Source organism: Heterodontus francisci, chromosome 3, assembly GCF_036365525.1.
Source record: "Heterodontus francisci isolate sHetFra1 chromosome 3, sHetFra1.hap1, whole genome shotgun sequence".
Taxonomy (NCBI): domain Eukaryota; kingdom Metazoa; phylum Chordata; class Chondrichthyes; order Heterodontiformes; family Heterodontidae; genus Heterodontus; species Heterodontus francisci.
The window spans coordinates 83432329-83446888 of record NC_090373.1 but is presented as its reverse complement, the minus strand read 5'-3'; the positions used below and the strand labels follow the sequence as shown (position 1 = coordinate 83446888).

The 14560-nt window shown below is 43.3% G+C and overlaps 1 protein-coding gene across 14 annotated transcripts in view; it reads left to right on the top strand.

The window, feature by feature from the left end:
- Positions 1-14560, top strand: part of asxl2 (ASXL transcriptional regulator 2) — a 444313-nt gene that overhangs the window by 229203 nt on the left and 200550 nt on the right. For 13 of the 14 annotated variants that reach the window (XM_068024020.1, XM_068024011.1, XM_068024034.1 and 10 more), the window contains one exon: positions 14378-14496. In XM_068024020.1, coding sequence (XP_067880121.1) covers positions 14378-14496 — 119 coding nt within the window. Of the gene's footprint in view, positions 1-7820; positions 7953-14377; positions 14497-14560 lie in introns of those variants that run through there. The other variant, XM_068024067.1, reaches the window with a different exon arrangement.

Genomic DNA, 14560 nt, shown 5'->3' with positions numbered 1-14560 from the left:
GAGTGAGGTATGATTAATGATGATGATGGTAATATCTGGTTCTGTTACAATACCTGCCCCACTGCTCAATCCAGTAGAGCTAGACGCATTTAAGGTAACCAGTTAGCTGTTTCTGGAACATGTGAGGCTCAGTTAGCCATTGATGCAATATATAGTTTATCAGCAGTGACATTAATAGCAACAAATAAGCAGTGCTGCCTTGGTAATAATTGAACGTACTATGATGTAATTTTCTTCCATGTATCACTGGTATTTTAGTTTTTACTAGAAAAAGTTTATTACTGTAGTTTGGCTGTAATAATAGCAAAAATGCCAGACTCGGTTTTTATATTTCATAGCTTATTGCCCAGAATTTTGACTTTAAATTCCAATTTTATCTTGGCAATAATGCATTTTGTTCAAAAAGGTTACACAAGTCAAAGTTTTGCTGAAATCCATGATCAGCATTATTCCTGGATCTTATAGCAAGATCTGCAAACCCTAGTATTTTTAAATCAGAAACTGTTTTTTTTTAATTAAACCATGAAAATACCATAACATGGGCATGGTATTAAGCATGAGGGACCAGCCAAATAGGCTGTAATTGTCTTTTCTGGTCCTGCGTTCCTATTAGTACTTCTAATTGGTGTTAAGTTGTGCTCTTTCTGTTGCTTAAGCCTTGAATCCAGCTGCTGGATAATGTCTTTGGCATGTAACCGGCAAATTGACAAGTGGGCCAGAAAATGTGTATCATGGGAGGCTGTGATAGTATTTGGAACAGCAGGGATAATTTTACAAAAATTTCACAATTTTCCTTTGCTTGATTTCTACAGACGGCCAGTTGAGTTAACTAAGTTTAGTGGTCCAGTGTGTGTGATTATACAGGCACTTATAAGTTTACATTTGCAAAACTGATTATAATGGGAAAAAGTTGATATGTATGATGTGACAAAAGTGTAACAACAGGAAATCAAGTTGTGCAGGCATCAGGGCTGGATTTTGGCCCAGGCCAACATCAAGTTCCGGGGCGGGGATGGAGGGCAGGGGGGCGCCAAAGAAGTCAAGCGGCAGCAGCCGCCACGGAACCCGATGCTGGGATTACCAGACCCGATCTTCCCGGGGGCGGGATAATTCGACATCAGCCTTCCCTACCAGAGGTCAATTGAAGTCCTTAAGTGACCTATTGACGGCCAATTCAGGGCCTCTTCCCGCTGCTGCTGGGATCTTACCAGCGGCGAGGGAGCTTCTGCCGCGCAGGGAGGACGCATTGGAAAATGAGGCGCCGTCCATGCAGGCTTGGTGGGAGGGCAATTCGTGGCCCGTGGAGGACCCGCCTCCCCCAGGGAATCACTGTACCCCCAGAAGCCCCCCCAACTGGACCAAACGCCACCCCCTCATCCCCTCTCGCTGGTGCCTTCTGGACCGGATCCAGCGACCCCGCCTTACCTACTTCGGGTCCAGTGTTCCAACACTGGGCCTGGGTCCAAGGCCTCTGCGATACCAGCAGTGGCTACCGCTCCCAGTAGCGCTGCCGACACTGTAAGCTGCCGGTCCTGTGATTGGCCAGCAGCTCTTGGGGTGGAATCTCCATCCCTATTAAGTGTTTAAAGGGACAGGGAGCCCGCCTGCTTAAATTTCGACCCCAAAAGACCAGAGGATCGCGCCGGAGGTCAGAAAAGAATGCAGTGGTGGAGTTCCCCCCCATTTTCAGCCCAGTGCTGGGAGCCCCACCTGCATAATGTCCAGCCTGAAGTGTGGGCAGATGTATGATTTTTAATATACTTGGTGATCTCCCATGGCACTGTACATTGGGAGCCAAGTATTGTCATGAAGTGAAGTGAGGTAGGGGGTGGGAGATATGGATCAGGTATTAGTTAGTCTCCATTTTGAAGTCAGACAATTTGTCCTATTTAATGTGATACTTCATGTTTATATTAATGTTTATAGTTAATCAACAAAGCACCTGGCAATTGAGAAGAGACATAGGCCGGGATTTTCTCCAAGCAGTGGGGGTCTCGACCTCTGGCAAAAGTGCTGCTGAGAATCCCGCTTTGCCTCTACTGTGGGAGGTCCACCAATCAAGTGCCAATTAGGCACTTAACTGGACAGCAGTGGGTCTTACATGGGATCAAGGACCCTGGCAACAAAAGTCCCACTCTCTCGGAGCTGTCAGCCAATCAGAGGCCAGCAGCTATTTAACTGAGAAGCACCATTGCTCCGAACCAAGTGCACCCCAGCTCTGGGAGACCGAGTGCAACGAAGCATCTGGCGCACTGCAGCTCCGGAAAGCCGTGAGCAGTGATGTCTTCAAGGAGGAACAGAGGGGGAAAACACCACCAGCAGAGGACAGCCCAAGCCTTGCTGCCGACAAGAGCACCACCGCACCCCCCCCCCACCCCGATGTCATCCCAGCAGAACAAAACCCCAATGAGTAACCAGGAGGGGTTTCTGAGCCCAACAAATGTGAAACAGCTTGTGTACACTATGGGTATGCAGGAATATGCCCAAGATCTGGGACTAGAAAGGACACCTGGTGTGGGAAGCAACTCCCAACTTTAAAATGGGTATATAGATTGCTTCGATTAATGTGCGGAGCATTAAATCCACTACGTGATGTGTTTTAACCTTGGGCTACCTCGCCAAGGTCAAAACCGAACTGCTGTTTCTGCAGGAGTGTGGGAGGCAACTTCACCATCTCCGAAGTTAAGGAGGTGGTGGGCGGTCACCTCCTCGTAGCAGATATAATATACAACAATGCTCCACTCCGGTTAATCAACGTGTACGCCCCAGTTCAAAGCAGTGAGCAATTGACCGTCCCCCAGCAGCTCCCACTGCTGCTGGCGAGGTCCAGGCCAGTCATTCTAGGCGGTGACTTCAACTGCATCAATGCAGCTGGACAATCTGGCATTGACAACAGCAAACTGGACGCTACGTCCAGATTCCTAATAGAAACAGCAAAAGATGCCAAGCTGCATGACGTCTTAAGCAAACCTGCAGACCGGGCATAGTGTAGATACACCTGATCAAGACCGGATGAGTCTGCCGTTCCAGGATTGACTTCCTGTTTGTGTCCCATGCTGTCACGGTCAGATCCACCGACGTCAAGCCAGTATTCTTCTCCGACCACTGCCTCTTACTGGCCGACTGTCACTTACAGGACGACCAGTGGGTTGGCAGGGGGACATGGAAGCTCACTGCGACACAGCTAACCCCAGAGAACATTGAGGAACTCAAAAGGGATTACAAAGGTTGGAGAACCGTGAAACCCCTCTTTGAGTCTCCAGTTCACTGGTGGGAGGCGATCAAGGAGAACATCAAGAGGTTTTTTTTATCTTCAAAGGTGTTCAGAGGGCAAGAGTGAGACAGAGGGAAATGTCCTGACTCCAGAACAGAATGCAAAATCTTCTCCAGCTGCAGTCGATGGGGGTCGAGGTCAAGGAGGATCTCTAAGAGGTGAAGAGCCAGCAGGCCTCGCTCTTTTCCACTGAGCACTCCAAGATCATATTCCAGTCCAGAGTCCACTCCGTTGGGCAGGATGAGATGTGCTCGCGTTTCTTCTTCCAAAAGGTTCACAGAGAGAGCTCTGTGATCAGCAGCCTGAGGAAGAGGACGGCTCGGTGACGTCTTTGCAGTCTGACATACTAATGATAAGCAAATCCTTTTATGCTCGGCTGCACGACGTGAAGCCCGTGGACAACAAGGCCTCCCAGTCCTTCCTGTCATCTATCACGGAGGTCTTAGATGACAGCATGCGGGAGAGTCTGGAAAAATCGCTAACTCTGACAAAGGCCATCAGGTCCTTTGAGACAAGTAAAACACCCGGAAGCGACGGCTTACCGGTTGAATTGTATTCGACTCTGTGGGACTGGGTCGGCCCAGACCTGCTGGAAGTGTACGAGAGTATGCTTCTGGCCGGCAGCATGTCAGAATCCATGAGGAAAGGCATCATCACCCTCATCTACAAGTGGAAGGGGGAGAGGGCGGAAATCAGAAATTGGCGGCCCATCTCACTGCTTAATGTAGACTACAAGATTCTGTCCAAAGTCATCACCAGTCGGGTCAAGTCTGCTCCGGAGTTGATGATTCATCCTGACCAGACCTGTATTGTACCCGTCAGGAAGATATCCGATAGTCTCACGCTACTCGGGAGTACGATCGCCTATGTACGGGACAGGAGGGTGGACACCTGCCTCATCAGCTTGGACCAGGAGAAGGCTTTTGACAGGATATCACACACATACATGATGGACGTGCTTTCCAAAACGGGGTTTGGGGAGGGAATCTGCAATTGTATCAAATTGCTCAACACAAACATCAGTAGCGCAGTCTCAATCAATGAGCGGGAATCAGAAAGTTTCCCCATCCAATCTGGAGTCAGACAGGGCTGTCCTCTCTCCCCTGTCTTTGTTTGTTTGCTGTATGGAACCTTTTGCTGAGTCCATTAGGAAGGATGTGGGCATAAGAGGGGTAACAAACCCAGGCAGTGGAGGCACTGAGGTCAAAGCCTCCCTGTAATTGGATGATGTCACGTTTTCTGCTCAGATCCGCTCTCCGCTCGCAGACTGATGAGCATTTGCGACCAGTTCGAACTGGCCTCAGGAGCCAAAGTAAATCAAGGCAAGAGCGAGGCCATGTTCTTTGGGAACTGGGCCCACTGATCCTTTGTCCCCTTCACCGTCAGGTCAGACTACCTGAAGGTGCTGGGGATATGATTCGGAAGGGCTGGGGCATGCGCCAAAACCTGGGAGGAGCGAGTAGCCATGGTACACCATAAACTGAGCATGTGGGAGCAGCGTTCTCTCTCCATTGTGGGTAAGAACCTGGTCATCAGGTGCGAGGCGATTACGTTGTTGCTGTACGTGACACAGGTCTGGCCCATACCCCAATCCTGTGCCATGGCGGTCACCTGACTCATTTTCCACTTTATCTGGAGATGCAAAATGGACCGGGTCCGGAGGGACACGATGTTCAAACCTCTGGATAAACGCAGAAAAAACGTGCCCAACATTGCCTTCATCCTGCTGACCACTTTTGTGTGCGGCTGTATCAAGCTGTGCATAGAGCCCAGTGTACAAACATAAAGTGTCACTACATGCTGAGGTTCTATCTTTCCCCGGTGTTGCGAAGGATGGGTCTGGCCACATTGCCGCGGAACGCTCCATCCAGTTGGACCGTGCCGTACCACCTATCCTCCGTAGAAAAGTTTGTGCAGAAGAACACCTTTGACCACCAATCCGTCAGGTAATGGTCTGCACGGAATGTCCTCAAAGCCCTATGGGAAAAGGAGACGGTGGATCCTGTCGGATGGTTCCCCAAGCAGACTGCCAAAGTCATTTGGCAGAATGCTTCATTACCAGAACTTTCAAACAAGCACCAAGATGTTGCTTGGCTGGTGGTGAAAAGCACCCTTCCTGTCAGATCCTTCCTGCATGCCTAGAATCTCACCACCTCCACACACTGCTCTCAAGGTGGCTGTGGTGGGGGGAAGAGACTATTGCCCACTCCTTCTGGCATGTGCCTTTGCAAAGCAGGTGTGGAAAGAGATGCAGTGTTTTTTGTCGAGGTTCATCCCAAGCAGCTCTGTAACACAGGAGTCTGTGCTCTACGGGCTGTTCCCAGGGACACACAACAAGATAAACATCAACTGCTGCTGCAGGACCATCAGTTCGATGAAAGACGCTCTTTGGTCTGCCCGAAACGTGCTGGTCTTCCAGTGCAAAGAGTTGTTCACGACCGACTGTTGCAGACTGGGCACATTCCAAGGTCCAGGACTATGTGCTGAGGGATGCACTAAAGCTTGGGGAAGCCGCTGCAAAGGCTCAATGGGGAAAGACCACTGTGTAAGGTCCTCCTGCCATAGTGAACTGAGGGACTGGACCCATGGAAAACCCCTTGGACTGTATGCACCAAATATGGTTTTGCTGTAAAATGTACATTGTATGTAAAATGGAATGGAAGGGTTGTGAGGCAACTCGCTCCTGTATTGAAGAAAACTGATTTTCTTTGCACTTTCTGGAATGTCAACTTGGTGCTGTTTTGAACTGTTTTGTCATGTATTGTTTTTACAGATTTTTAAGGATAAAGTATATTTTGGGGAAAATAAATATTGAATGATAATGTGCTGTGGTAGTGAACAATAATTAGCCTTGCACTTGCAGGTTTTTCAAAGTTTTGCTTGCCAATCTGCTGAAAGTGCAAGCTGATAACATTATAGTGAAGGAAACAGCGCATCTGAGACCTGAGTGAACAGAGCAAACAACTGCATCTCTCCTTAACCAGTTACATTGAAGGATTGTGAAATTCAGAGTGCAAGAACTGAGATGGAAGTATAAGTGAGAGTGGGTGAATTCAATGTCAGATCAGGTACAGAAGGAGAATTAGAAGAAAGGAAAGATTGGAATGAGAGACAGAAAAGTAAAAAAATAAGTTACATTTCTCCAACAACTTTTATTTTCAATGCAAAAGAAGTTCACTGGCAGTAATCTAACACTTATAACATCGTTAAAAGGGTACTTAGACTGACGTAGCCAAGACTTAACTTTCAGTGGGGAATTTAGTTTATATCTGCTGGACAAAATACAGCAACTTCATGCCATTCGATGGTGAACCATTAGCCTTAGCGTGACTTTGACAGCAAATTATGAGCCACTAAGTTCCGACGTAAACTTATCACACTGCAATAACATACTCCCTCCAGTGGAGACACTGCAGTGCCATAACTGTTCAGAGGGTATAATTACAGGTTGAGAAGTTTACGTGGGCAGTTTTCATTATAAATGTAGACTTAGGAATTTAGAATGGCAATAATTGACACTGTGTGACAACAGGAAATGAAATTCTGTAGACAGGATGTGTCCACAGATGTAAGAATATGCCAGTTGCTGTTGACAATGTTACTGATACACTTACCAGGTGACTACATAGCAGGTATTTACTAGAAACCGACACCTGTGAGCATCAAACGTTTTCAAATGCAGGATACAGGAAGTGAATACTATGCATTGAATGTAGTTTCCCCTCCACTCTAGTTCCTCATTCAATAATCTTACTGAGAATTGTTTGTCAAGACTTATGCAGCTAATATTGGCAATACACTGTAGAGCACAAATTCAAATAAATTATCAGCAAAGAGGAAGTCATTTTAAATTACACACTTCTCATCTGTGTTTACAGATTATTGCATTTGTGAGCAAGTGATTTGGGTGTCATGTTAGCTCAGTGGTTTCGTACTTTACAGACCTGGAGATTCAAATTTGAATCAGAATTATGCATATTGGTACCTTGGTTTTGTCAGATGTTAAGTCATTACCCTCAGTGATGTTGGGTTTAAGAAGAAGCAGAGACCAGCTGTCTGCACTGGCTTGGCATCTCTGAGCAGATGTGCAAGCAGTGAGTGACGATGGCTAGGGAGATGGGCCAAGTCATCAAAGCTGTCCTAGTCAGACAAGATAATCTAAATTCAGATGACCGAACATATGTATGTATGGGGGAGGGGAGTTGAAGATGCAATCACTTTAAAGCAAGAGCAATATGCAGATTTTTGGATCAGTCACTATCAATAGAAAGGTACAATTCTCAAAGTCACTATTTACTCCTAAGGCAATGGACTGTATTGCATATTAAAGCTTTTCACAAAGTGTCAAAATGATCATTTTATTCTGCCCTGTAGCATTTGCAACGTGACATCATTTGTTTCATATACTTATTGCTACAGGAAGCTTGCAGATAAAAATCAACAACCACTTCCTTATAAGTACAGAAATAAAGTTGCAGAAAGCGGAAATGTTACTTTTTTTTCAAAGAAACGCTTTATTTCGCTGACATAGACTGTATTACTGTGCTATTCAGCCAATGAGCTAAGGAGTTGGAAACAACAAAAAAAATAAGCAGCACAGCAGCAGCTTCAACCGTTCAGAGGTTAAGTCAGAAAAAGAAAATGTTGAATAAAAACTTTTACTCTGATCATTACAAAGGTAAGGAGCACTGATATTTAGTTGGAAACTTGTGTATTTTAGAGAATCTACTGTCTGTTAAAATGACTGGTTTTTAAGGAGGCAGAACCCCATTTTACTTGGCTGATATTGTGGGTGGAACCCAAACTCAAGTTTTATTTAGTCACTTGATCTCTTGAGCCTTCTTGCAGGCATGCAAATGAATCTGGCACATTCTTGTGCAGTGCTGCATTCTTTCTTCATTAAAGCTAATTAAAAGCTGAAAGATGTCTTCTTTCATCTCTGAGCCCTGCTTTTGAAATGTAATGACTGTATAATGCAACATTGTTCCTGATCTGAATTCACAACAGACCTGAAAGTGACCAGATCATTCCAGAAGTAATACTAAGCTTTAAAATGCCTTAAAATGTCACAGTATGAGCATTATGGGAGATATTTGTCAATTTTAATTACATGGTGAATTAGAATGACTCCAAACCAATCTTGACCTTACTGCTTTGGCATCTTTTCTATGCAATGCCTATTATTACAATATAATCAATGCCGTCGACAGACTTACCAACAACTGGTAAGTAGCTTAAGAAATTATCTTGTGATGACAAGACATGGTCTTGTACTTAACCACAATAGTCTGTGTGCTCTGTGTTCACAGTAGCTCCCATGGAATATTACTTTAATATTAGTAGCAACTATTCAATAAAACTTGACATCTTTGGAATTATACTTACCTTTTATTGGCCAGAATGAGAAGTTCATTAACATTAGTGAATATTTATTTCTGAAATTGCTTAAAAAGAGGTACAACATATTTTGTATTGCATTCCTCAGTTTACTCAAAACTATGACTCATTTATGTTAAGTACCAAATTACAATGGCAGTCCTGATATTTACAATGATGTATATTACCTGGCCGTGAAAACTCCAGAGTGGGACAGATATGGATTGCTAAGAGTGCAATTGGCAAAATGCACACAGAATGTGCTGGACACCATGCTGGTTTTGTCGAGGAAGCTATGCTTAAGCGCAAACTCATTAGCATAAACCCAAATATAATGTCTTTCACGAATTAGCGCAATCAAGCAGCATAATCGATCGCAATCGATTTGCAATGCCAGGTGTTCTCCAGCATCATCAAGAAGAGTGGAATTATGAGGAAATAAGCCATTCTTCAAATGACTAACTTAATGCTCTTGGTCCTACTTTTTCATAGGCTTCAATTGACTTAGTATGTAAGACCTGTGAGTAGCCGTCAATTGAAGCAACACAGGTGTGTCCTGCTCTGTTGTTATTGACTGAATTTAAACTGAATTTAAAATAATTGCAGCGGCAAGAGAAACACTACAGGGTCAAGCTTCAGTTGATTGCTGGTCACTGCAGGTACAAGTGATTAACCCCAGATTTCTGTGACCACGGCGGGTGTCTTTGTCTCCGGGATCTTGGCACAATGTGATGAACAACCCAAATGGCTACAATCAGTAGAAATTCGCCATGCTGACCTGCGGACATGGCCAGTTTTGTGGGCGGGAACTGTTGTGTTGCAAATGGAGTTTTGAACCTGCCTAGAAGGTTACAGGTATTTGGGGGTAAAGTAGTTATGGGCGCAGTTCATTTACATTTAAAATTCTGCAATCTTTAAATACTTCATTTGATTCCGTCCAAATTACGGTGATAGTCAAGTGGAAATCATGCGGAAACGTCAACACACACAGTCCCTGCCTTGCCTTCACCCTCCAACTTCCAAGAGCAAATTTTCTGTTCATTTCAAAGAGAAGGCGGATCATTTTAATTTGACAAAGTAGTAAGGTCGAGGATCTCTCTGGGGCTGTGTTATGTGAAGCTGAACTTGGATAAAACCAGGTATATCTTTACCTGCATTATTATTTTTTTAAAAGGTCATTGTTGAGTTCCCTCAATAGTCTGCCAACTAAAGAGCTAAAGACACCATCAGGTGTGACTTTGAATTTCACAAATTTGATTTCCAGTTTGTTCTGTACAAGCTGCAAGCTGATTTCAACCAACGCAGCATCTCGGGTACTGCTGTTGGCCTCCGTGCTTCTAAGTTAGGAAAATGAAAAATCACGCAGGATATTAGCTTCTGGCTGTTACACAGGACTTCTGGGAAATTGGTACACGATTGTCAATTGCAACAAGATTGGGTTCCATACGTCTTCCATGATATGAATAGCTTGCTAATAGTTAAAGGCCACTCATGAATAACTGGTGAGTCACTATAAGTGCTCCTGTCAGTCCTGTGCTAACGTAGCTACATCATGATTCAACACCTTAAGGAAAAGCGGCACATTCATATACTGACTCCCAGTTTTTGATGGCCACCTGCTCTTGGCTCAAGCATAACATAATTGGGCTGTGATGTGATGGAAATGATATGTGCATAAATTCTGTTCTATCAAATTAGAAAAGTTAGTAACCTAATGTGGCCACTATATATTATTTAAAGGCACATTCCTTCAAGTGCACTCCTCCCCCACATTGCTGCAAGTCAGTTTCTGATGCTTCCTTTCCCAAAGCCAGCAATACTTGATAACCTAGATGGCACAACATGTAAATGTGCACTTTGGTTAGTACTGAACTAGAGAGCGATCAGTTTGCCACTTTTGTCGTGGCGGTGGTGACGATGAGGATGCTGCATTTGGACTCAGCATCCCTAGACTGCAGAAAAGAAAATTGTTCATGGTTCTTCCACCCAATGAGCCCTGTGTGTGTAGATGGGATTGCACTCAGCCATGGCCAAACAGCTCAATGATATTGATACGTCCATCAAGTCAAGTGATGACTGGTAACCTAAGGAAGGAGCCAGAGGCCACCCACACGATGAAATATAATCCTGTTGAAATCGTTGCATAAAAGGAAGAGTAGGGGCAAGATAAGGAAACTGACGGTAAAATTTGGAGAAAGACCAAATATATTTAATACAACACTCCTAGTTCTGCTGATTTATTTTTATGAGACCTACAAAGTCAAAATCTGTTACGTACAAATGTTTTATGTTTCCAGGAATAGTATATTTGAACTGAAATTGCTCACCCCTGCCTAAACTTTATAATCTTCTATCTTAACTATGTTAGGTGGCAAAAGTCTATGTGAGTTGAAAGTTAATGACCAGCGTAAAGCAATATCCAGCTTGAGAAGTCATGCTAATCACGAAGTAAACATACTTTCTTTACAATTGCATTTTCACTGCTAGCACTGTGGGAGTACCTTCACCATATGGACTGTAGCAGTTCAAGAAGGTGGTTCCCCACCACCTTGTTAAGGGAAATTAGGGATTGGCAATAAGTATTGGCCTTGCCAGCAACACTGACATCCCATGCATGAATGAATAAAAAAACTAAATTTGAAAAACATAAAATTATTGCACTTATTTAGTTATTCAGGACACTGCATTTGAATGGTTAACTGTGTATCTAAGCAGCTCTTCAACTTGCTGAAGAGAGGCAGTGTCTTGGTATCATTTTCGTCTGTGTGGTTTTTGTTATGCGCATTGAGCTTTGCTGGCCCAATAGCTTTGTGCAGACCCCAACAGAAAACTCATTCTGGTGGGGCTAAACACTCTTAAGGACACAGATGTTAATTTTGGCTTGTGGATAACTCATGATCCAGACTACTGAAGTAAGTTTGTGGGTCATGCTTTCTCTGCCTAAAGCTCCAGTGACTATTCAGTTGGAAAGTATTAAGGAAACAGTGCACAGTGCTGCAATTCCACCAGACTTTCAGCAACATCCTGCCATAACTTTGTTGGGAGACTAGTGGTCCTTCTAGGTATTTGGCTGAAAACAGAGGGCTCTGCAAGTCTCCTGCCGGAGTTGTGATCAGGGAACGGTTGAATCCTCATGGAATTTCATTCAGCCTCTACCTTTGTTGACCTCATCCTTTTAATAGGATGGCAGTATGTATTACACAACTTCTGAGAGCTAATTCTCATTTTTGTTCTCAGCTTGAGTATTTAACCCCTGATCTTGTAACAATATAAGTACTGCTATATTGCAAGTAATCTAATACCTGGATTGGTGTCAGTTTTGCCCACCAGACAGATTTATTTATTTGGATTTCCCACTCCTTTTTGTTCCTCATCCTCCATTGACAGTCACCAGCATTGTCCCAGGCCTTTGTTTATGGCAATGGGACAATGCTGGTGACTGTCAATGGAGGAAGAGGAAGAAAAAGGAGTGGGACTGGCCACCAAAACCTGTGTAAAAATGCTTCAGGTGCCTGATCAGCATATTTTCCACCATTTATTGTATGGAAGTACAGCTTTCAACTTAAGTCTTTCCCTTATAGCCTAGCCAATATAAGGGACTTAGTACCTGAGTAATGAGGGATGCTCACTTGTGGTGTTTGTGAATGTTTTACTTGTGTTACAGTCAGGTGAGGAGGGGTCGAAGGGTTTCCCTTTTTTCCCTCTCCATCTTTGACCACAACAGGTTTAATTCTTTTTTAAAGTGAATGTACCAGTCAATTCAGTGGGTGTTTGATTACTTACTTGTCATGTTCATAACAAGAACCAGTTGGGCAGGTTTTCTTGAGTTTAACGAAGAAAGAACTTAACGTTACTGTACCTAAACCGAACTAATAAAAATAATAAACTACGTGCCAACTTTCACTGTCACACTAGAGGTTTACACACACACAAATAGGTTACTGAGTGGGGAAAGGTAGATTGGTTGAGATAGAGTCCATAGGAAAAAGGGGCATACAGTCTGTGGCATTTGGTGATTCGGCTGGCTTCTAGCTGAATTCGGTGGTTCTGAGGCTTTTAGTTTGAAAAGGTAGATGACTGGTTTGGTGGGTCTGTTGGAAACAACAATGCTGATGATTTCCTCCAACAGGGCTTCTGATTGTAGCCAGAGTATGCAAATGTGGTCAGTCAACAGGCAGAGTTCAAAGCTTGTAAGCTGAAATGGAAAGCAAGAGAGAGGGACATCCACTTTAAAGTCCAGTTGCTTCTCTTTTTCTTCTGCAGAAAGACACAAGCTTAAAACCACAGATGGGGAAGGGCTTGTCACATGACAGTCACGCAGTGATTCAAACATAGCAGTTAGCAGTATTTCACTCTTGCTAAAAAGAACAGGTAGTTCCCCTAAACCTCCTGTGTCTTGGTTCTTGCTGGGCACTAAGCAGCCATTTTGCCTCCACCTTAGAGACCTTGCAAGGTTGGATACAGTGTTGCAAATTAGGTGGCCATCCTAAGCTGCCTGCAAAGTCATCCTTTTAGCTGTTCTTTTTTAAATGTCTTTGAAAAAAATATATAAATTCAGATCTCCAGTCAGTGGATTAAAGAAAATTATCATTCAACAAAGCCAGTCGACATGGCACATGTGATGGACATATAAACATCGGAAAGAATGGCATTAAGCAACCAAGCAGCCATGACCTTTCACTTTGTTTTATCATCTGACATTCAGCAAAGTGTGACCTACTTTTCTTGTCACATTCATTCCAGGGTTTGTGCAGGGCAAGAATGTCTAATCAAATGTTGTACGGTTTACAGTCAGTCCTGGCAATGCTGTCTTGTAAATTATGCTTTTTTGTTGTTAATATGATGTACCATTTAATGCAGCCTAAGACTAGACTTTTTAAATTGTTTTAGTTAAGGCCTGTTGCTCAGAATTTATGAAGCAGTTAAGGAAAATAATACAGGTCTGCATCAGTTCGTGACAACAAAATCTTAATATTCCTTTTTTCTATTTTGTTTCTTGTTTACATGCTTTTACAGGGAAAAATTATTGGTCTGATGTTGAATTGAAGGCAGAGGAGAGAGTTAGCAATAAAAACAATGGGCACATGACATCAAAGGTTGAACATTATTGATGTCGAATATGAGAATGTGCAGAGTAAAAGAACTGTAGGGTGATAAAGTATCTTCCACACGCAAAGACACAAATACCAAGTGTGATTTGAAAGTATCTATCTAAATTTCAATGTTTAGCTGTTAGCATAAACCAAGAAAGCAAAGTTAACTGTCAGATTAGATCAATTGAAAATATCCTGAAGTACCTCATTTTTAGAAATAATATGTAAACTTTATGATTCCATTTTTCCCCAGCGTGTTGACAGTCATTGTCTGTGCACTCAATTGTCAGTGTGTCTATGTTATTCATATTGAAGAATTGTTTTAGAATCTATTGACTATACAACTATATACTGGTAACAATTGTGTTTCTTTTCTGGTTCATTATTATTTTTTGCTGATTGTAGTGTTGTGATTGCTATGAAATGCATATGTGATCATGTCTGCCCTGAATGGTTGGTTAATAATTGTGATGTAGTAACTCCAAGATAATTGAATTTATTGCTGGAAAGTAAAACCAAAATGCTGTCATTCAGGAACTCATAGGAACTATTGTCACTTTGAAGATTTGATACTGTTCTGTAAACAGTGGATTTTATTTCAGAAATATATTAATTTTCCATATATTTTTCCTAGTGTCATCCAGGTTATCGCCTCAACCAGCCTCACCTCAGTCAAGCTGCCCCTCCCCTTCCATCCCACAGAATAAGATTATGTCTCCATCTCAGAAGCACAGCAAGAAGGCCCTCAAACAGGTCAGTCTCTTAACTATTCCAAATTGCCCTCTGTGTCTTTGCAGTGATTCCATAGAGACTCTAC